This window comes from Camelus dromedarius, chromosome 18 (genome assembly GCF_036321535.1).
Source record: "Camelus dromedarius isolate mCamDro1 chromosome 18, mCamDro1.pat, whole genome shotgun sequence".
NCBI lineage: Eukaryota > Metazoa > Chordata > Mammalia > Artiodactyla > Camelidae > Camelus > Camelus dromedarius.
Window position 1 is genome coordinate 14,091,713 of NC_087453.1, and position 20,162 is coordinate 14,111,874.

A 20,162-nucleotide genomic window follows, 5' to 3' on the forward strand; every position below is an offset into this window, starting at 1 on the left:
CATCCATCAATGGGGAGTCGATGGATAAGTTATGCAGGATGTACACCATGGACCACTGTGCAAGGCTGAGAGTAATGGACTGAGGGCACATGGCAGCCTAGGCGGACGTCAGAGTCAGTGTGCTGAGTGATGAAAAGGTGAAGGAGCTAAAACACATTCTGATTTAAATAATTCTGTGCACACAAACAAAACGATTGCATGTGTTCTATAAGAATTCATTCAAGCAAAGGAGCATATATGACACATATAGTAATGTGTGTCTAGGAAGGAAAGGCCATGAGAGTGAAGAGTGTGTAAAAACATAGAAACAAACAGAACAATATTTGAGGCTTGTATTAGCTTCTTATTCTGGAGGTCAGAGGTCTAAAATAGGCTTGCAGGGCGGTGTCCCTTCTGTAGGCTCTAAGGGGGAATCTATTTATTTGCCTTTTCCAGTTTCTAAAGGTTGCCTGTATTCTCTGGCTTGTGGCTTCTTCCTCTGTATTCTAAGCCAGCAGCATAGCATTTTCTCCCCTTTCTGACCCCCTGCCTCTCTCTTATAAGGACCCTTGTGAGGTCCTCAGATAATTCAGGATAACCTTCTTTAGCTTCATTTCAATATCCCTAATCACACCCACAGTGTTCCTGTTGCCGTGTAACATAACCTGTTCACAGGTTCTGGGGATTGGGATGTGGACGTCTTTAGGAGGTCATTATTTTGCCTATCACAGGAGTTTTGATCTGGGGCAGAAGATAGCAGGGTATTAGAGGAATGTGGTCTGAGCCAGTGTTTGGGAGATGAGGGAAGAAAGGACTTACCTGACCAATCTGGCTGGTGGGTCAGAAGGTTTGTGTTGAGACTGAGAAGGACTTCAAATGCCAGAGTGCTTCCTCCAGGTCTATCTATTAGACTTCTCCCTCTCTCTCCCAGGACACATCACAGAGTAGTCCAAATGGATGTTGAACAAGCAGCCTCATATACCTTGAGTTTTCAGCGAATTAAACTCAAAGTCAGACTTTTCTCCCCTCAGGAGACCAAGCCTATGCTATGTGAAGAAGTGCTGGCTGATCACTTTAACCAAAACATAAACTCATACTGATCTGTGATAATTACGGTTATCAGTCAGCAAATACTCACTTCCTCAGCCTCAACATCCCCACTGTCAGAGGGGCAGCCCCACTGATCTTGGGCTTGCCTAGACACTTGCTTTGGCCAATATGGTGGACATGTCCAATACTAGCCATGACATGAGGGAGGCCTTATGGGTTCTTGCGTGGGTTGGCTTGGCTCTGGTTTATTCACTGTGAAAAGAACATGCCCTGAGTATTTGCTGCCCTTTCAGCCTTGGCACATGGAGCAGACCTGAGCCCAGCCTAGATCAGACAAGCAGATGCACGAGCTAGAGAATAAATGCCTGTTGCTGTAAACCAGTGGCTTTGGGGGCTGTATGTTACACAGCAACATCCCTCTAATACATGAGCTCATAAAATTTTCATTTTAACCTCTCAAGAATGCTAGGAGATACGTATCGTTAGCTTCACTTTAGATATAAAACTGGGGATCAGAATAGGTAAAAAGATTCACTGAAGTTCACTCAGTTCATAAATAAGTTTTGATGGGCAGGAGAGAGAAAGTGTGAAAACATCAGGCACCTGAGCAATGGTATTTGCAGGTGGAGGGGAAACGAAAAGTGGGAGGGGCATTGTGACCAATGACCCTTGAGAAAAATTTCACATTGTGCAGAGGCAGCTTTAGAAGTGTAAGTTGACCTTGAAAGTCCAGGGAGAAGGTGAGTGATCTCTTCAGGATTCTAATGGGATGGGTTGTCATTTGGTGGCTTATGTAAGAGGCTGTGCTAGGCAGTGTCTCAGTGTCATGGCCAGGGACCACCTTCTTTCAGAGGGTCAGCCTGGAAACATGGCGTAGACATGTTGGCCCCCACCGTTGCTGAGCACCAGGGTGCTTCCCAAGGGAGTGAGGCAGGGGACAGGTGGGTCTTCTCGCTCCTGTTCTGCTGTACATGCTCTTTGGCTGGGGTTCTCTTCTTAGCATTTTGCCACAAAGTGACCGGAATAGATGACTTAAAAAAATTTTTTTTATTGAAGCTTAGTTGATTTATAATGTTAGTTTCAGGTGTACAGCAAAGTGATTCAGTTATACATACACATACATATGTATTTTCTTTTCAGATTCTTTTCCATTCTATGTTATTACGAGAAATTGAATATAGTTCCTCATGTTATACAGTAGGTCCTTGTCGTTTATCTATTTTATATATAGGAACGTGTGTCTGTTAATCCCCAACCCCTAATCTATCCCTCCCTGCTCTTTCCCCTTTGGTAACCAGAGTTTGTCCATGAGTCTCTTTTTGATTTGTAAATAGAATTTGTATCACTTTTTTTAGACTCCACATATGTTATATAATATGATATTTGTCTTTCTCTGTCTGACTGACTTCGCTTAGTATGATCATCTCTAGGGCCATCCGTGTTGCTACAGACGGCATCAGTTCATTCTTTTTTATGGCTGAGTCATATGGAACAGACAACTTTTGCTCTGTCGTGTCCCCTTTCTCCTTGTGTAGGTAAATCTCCAGTGCGACTCGACAGAGGATAAGCCACCTTTAACTGACAGTAGTTTTTGTTTGAAATTTTTCCTTCAATTTAATGATATTCTTGTACATTTCAAAAAAAAAAAGCTTTGGGCATCATAAAAAAGCCTGGTAGGCATTTCTGGGGCTGCTGACACAGCAGGGCTCCTCAAGGTCCAGCAGTCCTGAGTCCTGTCTATAGATTAATGTGATTCCTTGGGAGGTCAAGAACGTCCCGGCTTGGGGGGTCCTCACTTGTGAGCAGCCTCCACTTTAGAAGGCCTCAGATCCGAATATAAAAAGCTGAACTGAAAAGGAAGTTCTGGGAGAGACGTTATCAGAGTCCAGTCAGGAGATACTGCTTTTGTTTGCTTATTTCACATATTCTAGGAATAATTTGATTTCCATTACACATGGCTTCTCACTAGCAATACAGTGATGACAAATTAGCTACACTATGGACTGTTCCCTAATTCCAGTGCCCACATTATTCACAGCCAGACTGTGTGTCCCAAGGAGAAGTGGTGTTCAGAATGCGTAGTACCTCACCTGGGCCCGGCACTAGGTGGCTTTGGACCATCAGAGATGTTTCAGGTTTTATTCTTTCTCCAGCTCTTCCCTTTTTCCTTTTTTTAATGGACAAAGGGACTTGCCATGAATTAAGTGTGAACTGAAGTGAAGCCCAGAAGATGCTATGAGCTCGCCTCTCCCCCTCCACCTCCCCAAACTCTTTCTTTCTCTGGAAACTGAAACCGTGTAATTTAGAAATTGCTTCTCTTTCCAACCTGGTTTCCTCTGCCACAGAAGTAATTTCTAAACATTCTCCAGCTTTTATTTCCAGGCTGCAATCTTGTGCCTGTGTCCATTTAATTCTTCCTGGCGTTTGAACACCTGAACTGTTGATGTGGTGGGAGGTGTGGCTGGCCACCCTGCCCCTCGCTCAGCCGCTCCAGGTGGCTGCATATGGATGGGGCAGAGAGGAAGGAGCCAGGTCTGAGCCAGAGCCAGGAAGCAGAGTGCGGCCAGCTGGAACATCATATTTGTTGGGCAGAGGGTACCAAGGCAGAAAGGAACACTGGAGAGGAAGGGCGGGGACGCAGAATGAACATGAAGTCCAGGCAGTAAAGTCCTGCATCTAGAGCAGTCAAGGTCTAGTTCAGAGATGCATCACACCACTTATTTGAATAGCCAGGATTGCCTAATATGAATTGTCAACTGTCGTGGTTCTCAAACTGGACTGAGGCAGCCCAGGATGCCACAGTGAAGTCACAAAGGTACCACATGAGGGCATTTAGAATTTCAGCGTTGGTGGGGCAGGGGTATAGCTCACTGGTAGAGTGCGTGCTCAGCATGCGCAAGGTCCTGGGTTCAATCCCCAGTACCCCCATTTATAAAAAAAAAAAAAGAATTTCAGTGTTAAATTATCACAGAAAACAGTGTCATCTGTCAGACACTGTACAGACTTGTAAGGTGAGGTGATCCACAGTTTCCACATTAGATTGGGCTACATTCCTTTCAATGACATGATATCTTTGCAAAGCTTGGCTTCCCGTTGTTAGTGAGGTGAGAAGCAAGTACTGCAGGCAGGTCAACATGGGGCAGGCAGCAAGAGCAGATGTCTAGTCCGAAGCTGTCGTCTGAGAAGTCGTGCAGGGCTCCGCAGATGCACGCATCCCGTGAGGAAGTGATTGTGGTTATTTAAGAATGGAATTAAAATATTTTGCTTTTGATTTGTGTGTATTTTCTCAAACCACCATTAAGTTGCCAGTACAGAAACACTTATCAACTTGTTTGGACTGACTGATAAATGAAACTATTAGGTGTTTCTTTGGCTGGGAACTCTTGTGAAAAAAATCACCAGGACACCAAGGTCACCATGAGAGTTTGGAAACCTCTGCTTAACTACATGAAGGGAATTGGCTAGGAAACTGAAGAGGGAAAAAGAGAACATGAAAGTGTTACACCAAAATATCGCAGCCATGAGAACAGGTCCCGCCAGGGCTGGGTAGAACGAGGGAACAGACTGGATTCAGCATCGTTTAACATGTTGGAAGAAGGAGGGCTTTTTGGCTGGTGCTGGTGTTTCTGAGGTTCTGCAGTGAGGCAGGCTCTTTAAGGGTTGGAGAAACTGCAAACTAGATCCAACTACAGTAACGGAATGGACTTCCCCAGGGTGAAGAAGTGATGCCCCCAGGAACGGGAAGCAGTCTCTTCACCCTCCTCCAGCCTCCCCGGCTCCCTCTATCATCCCCTAGTGGCAGAGACTAGCATGGCGCCAGGTGATGGGGCAGTGATGTGATGAATGGAATACCAGCCTGGGTATCACAAAACAGGGTATGGAAGGGGTGTTGGAGCCACGAGACAGCGGCTTAATAACTAGTCCAGGGCCCTTGGGTTGCAGCTGCCATGCTCACCCTGGGCCTGAGTCTGTGGCCCCCAGCCAGTAGATTGCTTCTTGAACCTGGGCTGTATCTGACTTGGTTCCCCATCTGCACCCCAGACTGTTTAACTGTAGAGCCTACAGGATAGGGCTGTGGGACCCGCCCTGGCTTTTCCCTACGTTACATTCCGACCAAACTCACTCATCCATTCTGTGGGGGAACATGGAGCAGGACCCCTACCCGGACTGTGGGGAAGATGAGCATTTGAGAGAAGGCTTTCTCAGAACCACTGAGGTCCAAGGAATGAAAGGAAGAAAGGAGGGAGGGGCGAGGGCTTTCAATCAGCCTGTCAGTGCCACAGAATCATCTCCCTGAATGCCACACCTACGGGCCCCGAGGGCCATTTTTGTCCAGCTTAACCCCCTGTCTCTTCCCTTCAAAACACTTCCTACAACCTGCGGTTTCGTCAGCTCACATGTTGGACTGTCATTATGGTTGTTAAGCTCTGTCTCTCCCACCAGATTTTAAGCTCAAGGGTAGCAGGGACCTTGTCTGTTTTTGTTAACACTTTTTCCCCAGCACCTACCCTGCCACCCCATAGGTGCTCAGTAAGTATTCAAATGTTCTGGAAAAGAGTATGAACTTTAGTGTAAAGAGAGAGGGGAGATCAGGGAGCTGATAGCAGGACCTGAAATCAAAGAAGTGAAATTTCAGGCCCCAGCTTCCCTGAACACCCTAATCTCCCTTCCCTGCTTGATGTTTCTCTGGAGCACTTGCTGCCATCTGACAGTCTACATAATTTCCTGAGTATCTTATGTATTATTTGGTGTCCTTCTCCCCATGGGAACATAAGCCCCTTAAGGGCAGAGAGGGTTTTTTCCTGTTTGGTTCAGTCCTACGTCTAGTATAGCTCCTGACACATGGTAGGAACTCGGAAATATTGACTGAAAGAATGAATTTGTCCAGTGCTTTACTTTTGGCAAAGAATGCTTACATCACACTGTTACAAGTACACTAGTGGCTATTCTCACTTACTTCTTAGGGAGGGTAGGAGGGCCCATTATAACGTGTAACACTCAGACTGGCCTCACACATCACTGTGCTGGGGTGTGGATGTGCGGTGGACGGTACGGGACTGCTGCTCCCGTGGCATGTCTACTCATACATCAGAATCTTGATGGCTGTTTGCTCCGTTATTCATGTATCTTGGACTTTAAATGTGCTGCCTCCTTTGCCTGGGGCTTAACTTTCCCACTCCCTACCCTCTGTCCCCCGTTCTCCCACGCCTTGTACCGTCCACCTGGTTAATTCCTATCCATCCTTTGCCCAAGGCCCCCTCCTTCAGGCAGCCTTCCTGGCCTCTCGACTCCACATTACACGGTTGGTGATTTACTCTCAAATATATAACAAAGAAGTGTTATGGATGAGTTATGGGTTAAACTATAACCCAGAGCTGCCAGCCTTCCTGTCAAGACCGTACTGGTCTGGGAAGGTTCCTTGGTGTTCCAGTGAAAAAGCCCCTGCTCCAGGGACAACACTACCTTGCCCAGGTGCTTCTGATACCCCACCATGATCAGCAGCCTGCATTTTGCTAATCAGCATGCTGAATGTCAGAAATTGATTGTTGTGGTTGAAATCAGGGACCTATTGACTAGCATAAGTATTGTAAATGGACTCTAATTGGTGAAATTGAAAGTATTCATAATACGTGAGTTGGCCGAAATCTTATTAAAGCACTTTCCAAATGTTCATAATGCAGGAGGACCCAGTAAGACCTCGAGCTTTTAGCCTCAGCAATGGAGTCCCAGCCTTGATTCCTAAATAGTCCTATGTCACCCACTGGACGAGGAGGATTCCTAGTTGCCTGATGTGGTGATAATGATACTTGATTTTGCCCCTAGAACAGGTGTAGGCAAAGTACAGCCCATGCATGGACTGGCTGGCTGTTTCTGTATACAAACTGTTATTGAAACACAGCCTTGCCCATTTGTCTACATATCGTCTGTGCCTTTGCACTACAACAGCAGAGATAGTTGCAACAGAGACTGTCTGACCAGCAGAGTTTAAAATATTTACTATCTAGCCCTCTCCCCTTCAAAAAGAAAGTTTGTTAACCCCTACCTGAGAATACTGTCATAACTGGCTTAAATGAACCTCCGTGCAAGGTAGTAACGAGATCCCCTAAAAGGGCAAGCACAGGTTGCTGGGGCTTCTTTGAGCATTATGGGATAGAGTGTATGACCTGTTTTGTGCCTGCTTGCTCATAAACTTTTATGTATTAAATGCTCATCTGTGTAGTAGAATTTGGCCTGAGACTCGCTTTTATTATAACCTAATTAGTACAATTATGGGAGAATCATTAACCTTCACTCACCTCAGATTTCTTCGGTGGCTTCAGGTTTCTATGAAAAAGAATGTAGGGGTTGTGCACGAGTCATGATTAAATTGGCTCAGATGAGTTTCCAGCACAAGGCTGTGTCCTTCTGACATGGGCTGCCTGGAAGCCCAGCACTTCAACTGCAGAAGATTCATCAGGCTTTATTATTCTACCCTTCACAATTGTTTTATCTGCATCCTCCTCCAGAGCGTGAATCTCTCTCTCTCTCTCTCTCTTTTTTTTTTTTTTTTTTTTTTTTGGTAATTGAAGTGTAGTCAGTTACAATGTGTCAGTTTCTGGTGTACAGTGGAATATTTCAGTCATACCTATGCATACATATATTCCTTTTCATATTCTTTTTCATGATAGGTTACTACAAGATATTGAATATAGTTCCCTGTGCTATAAAGTAGAAACTTTTTATTTTACATATAATAGTATCTGCTCCCAATTTATCTCTTACCATGCCCTTTTCCCCGAATAACCATAAGTTTGTTTTCTATGACTCTGTTTCTGTTTTGTAAGTAAGTTCATTTGTGTGTATGTGTGTGTGTGTATTTGTTTTAGATTCCACAAATAAGTGATATCATGTGGTATTTTTCTTTTTCTTTCTGGCTTACTTCACTTAGAATGACAATCTCCAGGTCCATCCATGTTGCTGCAAATGGCATTATTTTATTCTTTTTTATGGCTGAGTAGTATTCCATTGTATAAATATACCCCAGAACAGAAATCTCTTGAAGGCTAGAAAGTGTCTGTCTCATTCCTTTGCATCCCTAATGCCTGTCCCATCTCAGAGGTCCTAGACATGTTTGTAGAAAGGAATAAATAGATAGAGCGATCTTTGGACATGTGTTCATGGAAGCTTGCTAACTCCAATCTGTAGTTGATTAAAAAGCATGAACCCAGCAGTCAGCTGGACTGAGACCCCGGCCAGGGATCCATGGCAACCTGCAGGGCTCCTATTTTATCTCAGTGGCTCCCCTACCTCACCTGCCTTCTGGAGGTGGGAGCTGTATGTGAGGGAATCCAACTGTGTCAAGTACCATCCAGGAGCTTGGTGGTCACTGTCTCCTTAATTCGCCTCACATCCCTAAAAGGCAGGGCATACCATCCCCGTTTTACACATGAGAAAAATGAGGCATAGACACAGATGGGATAAGTGACTTACTTTAGGTCCAGATGATGACAGAGCCAACATTCTTTTTATCACATTATGATGCCTCCCTGCTCAAGGGAATTTTTTTCTGTAATGAGTGAGCCAAGGAACATGTGAATGAATTACCTTCTCCATGACATCACTAGAAAAGGGTGATGACTGAGTCACCTCTCACAAGGGGACTTGTTGTAGCTTCAGGTGATTCTAGTGGTCAGACTCAGGGACCCTGGATGGTGAGAAGCCTCTGGATTCCTGTCCTTGCCTACCTTCTTAAGGATGTCTGTGATAATATTCAACAAATTTCTGTCCATCTGCAATAAATCAGAGGAGGTGGCAATAGTAAGCAAGAGAGTGGGTTTGGACGATGCTGGAAAGAAGATGGATTTTAATTTTGTTCCTTTTACCTTTTTTCCCCTTCATGTATCATTTCCACGCAGAAATTGCAAATTAATGGTCACATCGAAATATCTGTCACTGTATTACTGCTCGTGCAGTATCAAATTATGTTGGCAATAATGTTTCCAGCTGCCTAAGACTCCATTGCAGTTTAATTTGAAAGGATCTCAAATTGCATCTCCAAATGGATAAAAAATTAATTTTATATACAAGCTATCGACCTCCACATTTTCAGCCCCATGCCCCAAATTATCTCAATTTAGGCTCAACTTTGAACAGTACATGCGTTACAACCAACTTCATGTGCAAAGATGAATACACAGAAAATTAATGAATTGGAAGTCTCCTTTGCTGCTCCTTTTTTTAAAAAATAAGATATTCTGCCTTGATCATTTAAGGTCATTAGGAGATTCTACAGCGATTGCCTTTGACATCAGAGATTGAGGCTGGGTCCACATAAAACAAAAGAGGCTGGAATTCTAATTTAACCACATGATTACCTTAACGATGGGAGTGTGGAGTGAGCCCTGATTCACCCGTTCACTTACTGCATTTCCCCTGCAGTATGTTAGGGCCTTGATTCTGGTCCAGGCATCCCCCTACTTTCTATATTTACTCATTATTTATTTATTAATCAGATATATGTTCTAATTATTAAAAAAATGAAGCGATTTAGGGGTTCACAGGTTAACAGAGGAGGTAAGCATGAAACAGACGTACAATTAATCTGCAACTCTGTGAGGACTATGGAAGATGTGTTTAAAAAAACAGATGATGGAGGCATTCATTCTGCCTGGGCAAGAAAGACTTCAGGATAAAGTTACAAAGAAAGGGTAGCATTGGAGCTGGGCCTTGGGTATACTGAACAGGGATTTGCCAGATGGCAACCCAAGCAGAGGGGTGCATGGAGATGTAAAATGCTACGGGATATGATTCACTTTAGGAATGTTAGGTTTAAAGAGTGAGCAGTGGAAAATGAGGAAGGGAATTTGGAGGTGGGAGGGCACAAATTGCAGGTTGGACTCAGGTGTTAGGTTGAAAATGGTGCTTCAGGAGGACATGGCACTTGAGTAAGATCAAACAAGGAGAGAGGAGAAGTGATCAGGTGAAGAGGACCTACCTGCCTTCCAGAGGCAGCTGCAGAATGTAGAAGCTTCTGAAGCTGAGTTAGTCAAACACACACACACACACACACACCCCTGTCCCTTGTCCCTAACACACATAAGAACACAACTGGGGCTGGGGCAAGATACACACAGAGGCCCGTGGCCTCTTCTCCTTCTACCTGACTCCTTCCCTCCCTGCAAATGTCTGTTCCTCCAAGCAGCCATCCTTTGGTCACCCCGTGGACCTTGGGGACATGCATGGAATGTTGTCTGATCTTGGAAGGGCAAAGCAAGGGAAGTGAGTTTGGGGCCACTGAGACAGGGATTTCTGGGGTGTCCGTTGTCTGGAGCCTGGCCCAGCATGGGGAGCACTGGGACCAGGTGAACACACTGGCCTGCTGACCCTTGCTCTGAGAGAAAGGGTCCAGTCTGCAGAAGGCCAGAGTGTGCTCCCCAGAGCACAAGACTCAGGACAGGGCCCCCATTGCCAAGTCTAAGGGCATGGAGACAGTGCACCCAGAGGCCAAGCCATTTTGATTTTCCACTGGAGGAAGACTTGCCAACTTCCCAGACAAGCCACACTCTTTTCCCACTGTTTGCCATCTCGGTGGCCTGTAAGCTGTTACTCAAGAAGGTAGTGTGGACAGAACCCTTACCTGGAGGCAGAAACCATAGGCTCGAGGCTTGAACATATTTACACGGGGGATGTACATTCAACAGACCAATCTCCACTGCACCCACAGGGCTTTCTCAGCAGTTTCCAGCTCGTTGGTACCAACCAGAATGTAAACCTGAGATTCTCGCTGCTGTAGGTAACTGCTGCAGCAGAAGCTGGGTTTAGCCTCTGAGGGTGGGGGCAACGCAGGGGTCAGACTGGAAGCATGAGTGCTTCCATCATGCATTTGAAAACTAATTCCATCATGTAGGATTTCAAGACATTTTCTCGCTTGAGTGGAAAAATAAATAAGTTCATCTTAAAGGCTTGGTGATGTGCTGGAAGGGACGGAACAGGGGACTGTGGAGTCAGGGGGTCCAAGCTCAGTTCTCAAGAACAGGTCACCATCTGTTCACGTCAGTTTAAGCAACATGAACTGGCCCCTTGACAGACCCAGTGCCATGTGCTGAGATTGCTGGACAGAGCATGGCCCCTTTCAGCCCGAGAGGAGTGGTGGATAAATGAGCCAGCAGTTCTTAGAGAGCATGACAGGTGCTAACTGGGCTGGCGGAACAGCTGTGCCAAGTGCCATGGGAGTCCAGAGCTGGGGGCTTGGCTGTGTGGCCCTGAGCAAGTCCTGGTCCTTCACTGGCCTCAGTTCTCTAGGCTAGACAGTCATTTTTAGCATGCAACTGCCCAGCCCATAGTTGCTGCTTAATAAGTAGCCACTGTCTTTTCCTCTCTTGAATGGGAGTTCTTGACTTTACAGAACACTTTCCCCCTCACGTATCTAACCCACAGGGCTACCAGAGGTGTTCTTGTCTTTTTCACAAGAACTGAGATTTTTTTGAATCTCTAAATTCCATAGCCTGAGAAACCCCCAGATCATCTCTCAAGATGTCAGTAACACGCGTGGACATATTTTCCAAGTCCCCTTTGCCTCTGGTCCTTTTGTTCCTGTGTGGCATCTTATTTGGCCCAAGTGAGGCATTTGGCTCTCAGAATGCACAGGAAATTTAATCACAGTCCATTGTTTTGTGGTATTTTTAAGACTTTGTTCAAGACTAGGAGTCACATGAGAACAGTTTCATTGGGTTCCACCAAACATCCCACCATCTTTTTCCTCCTCATCCTCTCCTACTCTGTCCAGCAGCCAGTGAATTCATTTTTCTCTTCCTCTAAAGTCTGAGCACAGCTGATCCCAAGGAGCTGGGAATGCTGCTTCTACTCCAAACAAGCTTCTTAAGGCATTTCTCCAAGAAGGGCCATTCCCTCTAAGAGGAATGGTCCCTGTTAGGCAGAGGCAGTTTTCTCTCTCTCTTCATAGTTCATGTAAAACTCATTAGCAGCCCTCTGAGGTTAGTGCAATAATTTCCACTTTCTAGACTAGGAAATGGAGGCTCAGAGATGAAGTGTCCTTGCCCAAGGTCACACAGCTAGTGAGTGCTGAGTCTGGCTTCAAGTCATGCTCTGCTGGGCCCCACTGTTCCCTGTGGCCTGTCTGATGACAGTCAGTCACACCTGCTTCAGAGGGAGCAAGTGACTTCTCCTGTGCCCCGAACTTCCCACTCTGGGAGGGAGTCTCTTTGCTCTGTGGCAGGCTTGCAACATCCTTTGCCTTCTTTGAAAGGTACCTTTGTCTGCTCCTTCCTTGAAGAGCAGCAGAAAGGTGTTTATGTGCACATCTTCACAGGTCCACCATGGGGGGAATACTGTAGTGGCTGGAGACCAGGGGTGGGAAGACAGGCCAGTGGTCAGCTTAGCACCTAAAGTGATGAGGTCCTCATGTCACCCTCTCCAGCCGACCCCAGGGTCCTGAGGATCAAGCCATTTCTGCCTTACAGTTTTCGGCTTTCTCACAACATTCTCCCCAGGTCTCCCCCGATTCCTGATGGCTGTGACATGTCTCATGGTTATGTCCTTTCCTTGGTCTCAGTCCCTCATGGTATCACCATGCAGAGAAAACACAGAGGCACTGGGCCTGCAGACTTCAGATCTTAGCTGTACCAATCATTTAATCTCACAGAACTTTGGTTTCCTCTAGGACGAGGCTAGTGATGCTTTCCTCACTGTTTATGGTGAGATTTTACAAAAAGCACATGTGTTCAACTTGTGACCTTCCCCGGGGCTGGGGTTGGGCTGGAGGGATGAGCAGAGGGCACCCTTGCTCTCGAAGAGCTTACATTCTAGTGTGCGGTGCCAAGTTTTTTGTTTTTTTTTTTTTTTAATGTCACACTGAACTTGCCTCTTGCTAGTCTTGCTACTCTATACGAGTTCCTGAACCTCTCTGGCCTCAGTTTATTCATCTGTAGAGTGGGGTTGGCAGTCAGTCCCTCCCTTACAGGGTCACAAGATGGTGCAGGTGATAGAACCCAATACTGTAGCTGTCAGCCATCAGGTCATTTTGTTTTTATTGTTTCGTTGGTGCTTTAAGGGCTGATTGGAGATTCCCAAATGTATATTTAACATGGACTGTGTAGTACATCTTAAGATGTTTGACAAAATAGGGTCATAGTCTTGGAATTAAATGGGTTTCAGATGTTCCCGTTTCTATTCTCACTCTCTAATAAGATGAGGAAAGAGAGCACAAAAGCGATCTTATGGGATGGAGCTTGGCGTCAGTTTTGAAGGCACATCGGAAGAGGAGGATGGATGAGGTCCTGAGCGGGGTGGACAGTCTCCCTCCCAAGAGAGTTCTGGCATTTGGACAAGCAGAAAGGCTCCCGCCGGGCAAAGCTTGTGGGGATGCTCGGGACTTCGCAGGCAGGCAGGCAGCGTCTCGCGGCCCCTCTGCCTGAGCCCTCGTCCTCACGCCGTCGTGAGCTGTTAAGCCAGCAGCAGCTGCAGAGCCATGCCAGGTCCTCACTCCCCAGCTACGAGGACAGCACTTCTCACTTCACGCCACGTGGGCTCCGCACAGTGGACCCACAGCAGCTCTCCTTCAGTGTCACCCATTTGCGTTTGGGACAATGGCTCTCCTTTACACCAGGGGCCTGTGACAAGTAAATTGGGCTGTATGAGTGACCATGAACTCATTAGTTGAGCGGGGCGGGCAGCAGCCTGCTCTCCCTGACATCACGTGAGAGGTCTGGGCTGGCTCGCTAGGCTCCCTGGCATTTATTTCTAGGCACCCTTCTCCAAAGAGGACCACTTCCAAGTGAGTTCCTCGGTAAGGCTCTGACACGAGCCGCAGGACGTTTCCCCCACAAGGACAGATCAGGGGACTCGGCTGATCAAGACTGCCCTCCCTTTTTATTGCTGTATTTGGCACAGAAGCAGCCTTACCCCAGAATGTTCTGAGGGGACCAGAAAAGTGATAGATAGACTCTATCATTTTGCATAAGGATGCTACCCCAGTACTGCCACTTACAAGGCGTTCAGGGTAGATACAGCACATGAAGGCTTATTATTATTTTTAGTACTCTTCCTATTATTGCAAAAGAAAAACTGTGGAATAGTGAGTGCTTAAATTCCAGGTACTATTCTAACTGCTTTACAGACATCTCATTAAACGCTTCCCCACCCCCACTATGGAGTTAGCTACTACCATTATCTCCATTTTACAAATGAAATATAAAATGGACCCAAAGAGGTAATATAACTCGGTAAAGTCCCATAGGTGGCGTGGGGGGAAATACACTGCTTTAATCTCTACCCTGTGCTTCACTGCTCCCAGCTAAGAGAATCTTTTGTTTGTTTGTTTGTTTGTTTTGTTTTCATTATGGTTCTCAGTGTGCTTTGTTCTCCTGCTGTCTAGCTAAGCAGGATACAGGACAGAAATGGGCAGGACTGAGGAATGATCAGATTTTTTTCTCCCCAATATTCCTGCCCCCCCACCATAAGCCCTGTCCAGCCCCTATCAGGAATGGTTCGTGTATCATCCTCTCCCTCAATGAACAACCAAACTTTAAACACAAGGCATTAGAGGGCTGGGTTTCTTCACAGGGCTTAGGAGCCGGTGCGAGCTCCAGCTAAGAGAATCTTGACAGAAGAACTTGTGGGGAATGCCAGTCATAAAAGAAGTTGTGTTTTCTATCGTAACAAATGCCGAACCTTTATAGAATGAGCTTTACATATGGGGATTAAAAAAATAAAGTTTTGTTTGTTATAATCTGTTTTGTACAAAAGCATCTATTTAATGTGTGTGAAATATAAATAGAATATTCATAATAAAGTAAACATAGCCGATGTTATGGGTGAGGGTCTGGGACCAAGATCAGCAGGAAGGGGCGGCGTGGGGACAGCAGAGGGATGAGAAGGCCTGGTCAGATCTGCCTAAGAGTGATGTCTTGGAGGGGCCTGTTGGGAAAAAAGTGGAGAGGAGAGAAGGAAGGATTGAGGGCTGTCTTGGGAGGTGAAGAAAGGGTGAGTTGTGTTGTCAATGAAGGGAGGAAAATTCCAAGTCGCTATGACGGGTCCCAGTGACCACGTGGACCTGGACACAGCTGGAGGCTGTGTGTTGAGGGTGCGGCTTGGTCTGATTAACAGTGCAGTTAACTGCTCAGAGGGGACTGATTTCTCCAGGGGAGAGGATGTGGCCAGATTAATGTAAAGAGGCAGATCCAGAACTCCAGCCACCTCCTAAATTAGTATTTCCCCGAAGTGTTGTGTGGGTTGTTGGTGGTGCCCGCGATGGTTTTTGGTGGCACCCGCGATGGTTTTTGGTGGCACCCTGAAGAACCTTGAAAAACTGATAATTTGGCATTTTTTTAATGGTTAACATTTATTTGTAGCAAGTAATGCAGGGTTCCCCTTTATATAGTTACGCTTGGTTTTAGATGCCTGTGTTTAAATAAGAAGGAGTCTGATTTACAGAACAATGTCGAGTTATACTGTGCATGGTGACATTGAGAGGGCAGGGGCTGCATGACTGAGATACACGTGAAGAGCTCTCATCCCGTTGAGCAGAACACCCCGCCCGCCTTCCTGACAGTCTCCTCAGAGCCCCATGTCTCGCGTGTGTGTCTTGCAGACCCAGTGCACGGCCCGCAGAATGTGGAAATCGTGGACATCCGAGCCCGGCAGCTGACCCTGCAGTGGGAGCCCTTCGGCTACGCAGTGACCCGCTGTCACAGCTACAACCTCACGGTGCAGTACCAGTACGTGTTCAACCAGCAGCAGTACGAGGCCGAGGAGGTCATTCAGACCTCCTCCCACTACACCCTGCGGGGCCTGCGGCCCTTCATGACCATCCGGCTGCGGCTGCTGCTGTCCAACCCCGAGGGCCGGATGGAGAGCGAGGAGCTGGTGGTGCAGACAGAGGAGGACGGTGAGTGAGGAGGGGAAGCTGCTCCCTTGGGAATGGGGAATGTTGGACCTGCTTGGGGGCCACGCCTGTTGGTTATGAGGTTTTATTTTTCCTGCATCTTCCATATCCTCCTCGATACACCTGCATCTTTTCTAAGATCTTCCATAAAGCACCACGCAGACTGTGCAGTGCACAACTCCAGGGGGCGCTGTCCCCCTAGACAGTGGCAACTCTGCCACAGACACAGGCTCTTGTATACCCACATCCCTCTCCTCACTTTATACACATGCTGTGCCCAACGTTTAACCATATCGATGCCTCCCAAAAGAGAAGATGTGTATTGATCATATTGTTTAAGTGTGTTGAGTTTGGGAGTCAGACAGCTCTGGATTCTGTAAGAATTAGAATCAGAAAACACACACAAAGAGCTTAGCACACGCACTGAATTCACCCAGACCTGAATATTCACCGTGATATCCTACCAGCATCTCAAAAAAATACCCCCAAATGAACTCATCTCCTCTTCTATTCTGCCATCTCTCCCTGTGTTCCTCATCTCAGTGAACTGCACCTGCTAAGTCAAGATAAAGACCTGAAGTCAGTCTGGGTGCCTTCATTTCTCCCACCCCCAGCCCCCACCTCCACTCCCACAAGATTCTGATGAGTTTGCTTCCAACATGCCTCTTAAATCAAGACTCCGGGAATGGAGAACCATGTGCACTTCCTAGAACATTTCACGTTTTCCACCCTTATGTCCTTGCCCAGGCCCTTGTGTTTCTCCTTGGATGACCTCTCCCTCTACATCTGTGGGACAGACTCTATTAATAACTTTCCAAGTCTTTGCTCAAATGCTGCTTCCTCCAGGAAGCTTTCCCTGAGTGTCCTAAGCCAATTTGGGTGTTCCTTCTCAGGTTCCCTCAGCAGTTACCCTATTTATGGGAGGACAAAACTTGCTGGATCTGGGACTTATCTAAGAAACACTTCTCTATGGCCGTGTTTCGTTTTTTCCTCCATGCAGACTGCTTCTGGCTTTGTGGTGTCTTTAGTTAGTTCCCTGGAGTCAGACTCTGAGATGTGGGTTGATGTGCAAATGATTGATGAAGAAGTTTTCCCAGGGGGAACTGGGAAGGGAGTGGGGAAGCAGGACTGGGAAGAGGAGGAAGCCCAGGGACAACTTGAGGCCAAATCCTGCAAAGGGGGGCTGTGATCCGGGCCTGCAGGAGGACTCCGTAGGGCAGCTTATGTATCAGTCTCATTCCGAATCTGGGAAGGGAGCACCCAGCCAATGGTTAGGCCTGAAATGGGAAGGGAGGGTTGGGAAGTACATCCTCAGGAGCTTTTTGCTCTCTGCACATGCGGACAAAAAGTCGAAGGGCACAAAATGGTATAAAAGTGATCAGAAGGGGCCTGGGCAGAGCTCTGTCCTTGTCAGCACATGAGGCAAATCCTCACACTTGACTCAGAGCCGAGGCCCTACTGTGGCAGTCCTGCCTAGTGCTCTTGTTTCACATAAGCAAGTCCTTGGATGGGGTCCAGACCAACATCCTCAGCTGCAAAGTCCCGTAAGGATATAGAAGATAGAGTTCCAGCCTCTTCTCACCTTGTCACCTAATTCTCATTCCCGCCCTGTCCCATCTTAGAACTGGAAGTTTGACAGAGTCTGGCTTCATGACAAGCCCTTCCCGATCCCCTTTAAATTCAGCCTCGCGGCCACTCTCTTTGCAGCCCCTGCAGGCCATGCTTCTAGGTAGCAGCAGCCGCAGTGGGGACTCAGCCTCTGGCATCCTGTCCCGCATCTTCCTGTCTGGCTGTGGAGCTCAGTCTTCTGTGGGTACAGCTCTCCCCTAGATCACCTTCTCCAGAAGATCTGAGGGCTCTGCTTTTTATAAACCCGTTCCCATCTGGCCTCCAACGCAGGAGGTCAAGCAGCTCACGTTGGCGTCCTTCTGCAGCCCAGGAGATGCAGCCCTGGATTTGGCTTCTGATGAAGGTGCCAGAGCTCTCCCTAGGTCTGGCTCCTTTGTTTCAGAAATGTGCAGCCCCATCCTCCAGCAGGTTAAAATAATGCACTATCTGAGAAGGCAGCCTCTGGGGCCAGATACGCCTGGGGCAAGTTGCTTAACCTCTCAATGCCTCCGTTCCTCCTCTGTAAAGTGGAGATGGTAATAGTACCTACGTTATAGGTTGTTACGCTCATTTAAAGTGTGGCAGATAGAAACATCGGAATAACGCCCCTCAGGTGGTACATTTCATTAAATGTAGCTACTACATGTGCACTGAATCCAGAAAAAAAAAAATTCTTAACAAAGTGTCCTCTAGCACAATTAACCCAGAAGCCACCCACCCATCTCTTGAGGGCTGTAGACATCGCTCCAACTATGTCATATCCACCAAAATATGACATAGACTTTCAGGGAGTGGTGGCATGGTCAGTGCCTCCTCTGAGAAGTAGGGTTGGGGCAGAAAGAGTGGTTTAGTGACGAATGTTCATGGGGAAGGGAACCTGGTTCTTAGACAAGGAGGAGCCGTTGTTGAGAACCAGCATGAATATTCAGGATGCAGAAGATGAGCAAGAGGGTTTGGCCCGGGGACAGCTCAGGGCATTTTTTGTCAAGATTTTCTGCCCTCCTTGGGCTTCTTTTTGTGAATTACTTACATCTGCAGCAGCAAATCCCAAGTCCCATTTTTAAGGTATGTCTCAACGTCTCGCTTTCTCCTTCTCGTCACCAAAAATAAAAATAAAAAATCACAACGCCTCTATCAAAACAAACTGAGAGCAGAAATGCTTTGAAATTAAATTTTACTGAAACACCATTAATAAAACATCAATTTCTGCTCTACTGAGATGTGCGGACATTATCATATTGAAAACAACAACCTACAAGACACCAGGCCTCGGTCTTGTAGCTCTCCTGAGGCCCCGCCTCCGGAACCACCGGGCTGCAGGAAGGTCTCGGAGGAGCACAGCCCCCTCTGCATGGCGGGGTTGGGTTCCATTTCTCCTGCAGAGGGGAGAGGCACCATCTCTGTTTGCTGGGAACTCATTCACCTCAAGGTCGAGCTGGGGATGGAGCTCAGCTCTGGTCCATTAACTGAAACCCCCTTCGGGGAACCAAGGAGCAGCCTTGCAGATTGAGCTGACTGGACTCATGCTGCTTTCGTCTGTGCTACAAAATTGTCTCCTGGGGACTGTGCAGAATTTGTATTTTAATGGCCCCCATGCCTTTGAGGGCCTGTGAAGTAATGCAACACTGGTGAGAGAAGCTCATGGCCACTGAGGCCCCGTTGCTTCATCTGGGAGGCAGTTGTGAATAAGAGACTAAATAGGTTCTTGATTTTTTTTTTCCCCTTTTCTTCACAAATGTCTCATTTGACAACACGACTCACTTACTGGGTGGTTACTTCTCTGCCTTCAACCAGACCACAGCCTGGATTGTGAAATGGAATCCATGAGGTCTTGAAAGACGAAGACAAAGCTGATGAAAGTCTCGTTTTGGCTACTGCTGAGTACCCTCTGTGCCAGGCACTGATAGGCGTGTTATATACAAGGACTCATACCCAAGACTTGACTTTGCACTGTTTCAAAACTGTAGAGAAATTGAAAGAATTGTACAAAGATGACCTATAAACCCTTCACCTAGATTCAGCATTTATGAACACCTTGCTATCTAGTTTACATATATATATATACACACACACATACATATATATATATATACATACATACATACACACTACATGTGTATGACATATTTGATATGGAAAAATCATGTATAAACATAATATTTTTAACCATTTGAAAGTGAGAGGCAGAAATGATGACACCTGACCCCTAAATTCTTTAGCGCACATGACGTGACCTCAGAATAAGGACATTCTTCTCCATAACCACAACACCAAAGGACAGCTAAGGTATTTAGCATTAATTTTAAAATAATCAAAGAGACAGTCCACATGCATATCTCCAGTAATGTTAAACCTGACTTTGTGTGGCCAACCAGAATACCAGATATGTTTGGCAAAAATGGTATGTGGGTTGGTGATGTGTATTTCTCACTGTATCATGTCAAGAGGTGCATAATGTCAGGGAGTCCCTCTACTGGTGATGCTGCATTTGGCCCCTTAGATAAACTGGGGACCACCCAGTCCCTCCACTGTAAATGCAGCCCCTTTTCTCTTTGTAAGTTACCTAACCTGTGCAGTGATACTTTGAGGTCCTTGAGTATCCTGTTCCCCAAGAACTTTTGACCTAATGGTTTTCGTGCTTCTT

The 20,162-nt window shown here is 46.6% G+C and overlaps 1 protein-coding gene across 8 annotated transcripts in view; it reads left to right on the top strand.

The window, feature by feature from the left end:
* PTPRT (protein tyrosine phosphatase receptor type T) overlaps window positions 1-20,162 on the top strand; it is a 939,599-nt gene that overhangs the window by 589,958 nt on the left and 329,479 nt on the right. For all 8 annotated transcript variants that reach the window (XM_031433788.2, XM_031433792.2, XM_064475672.1 and 5 more), the window contains one exon: window positions 15,617-15,913. In XM_031433788.2, coding sequence (XP_031289648.2) covers window positions 15,617-15,913 — 297 coding nt within the window. The remainder of the gene's footprint in view (window positions 1-15,616; window positions 15,914-20,162) is intronic.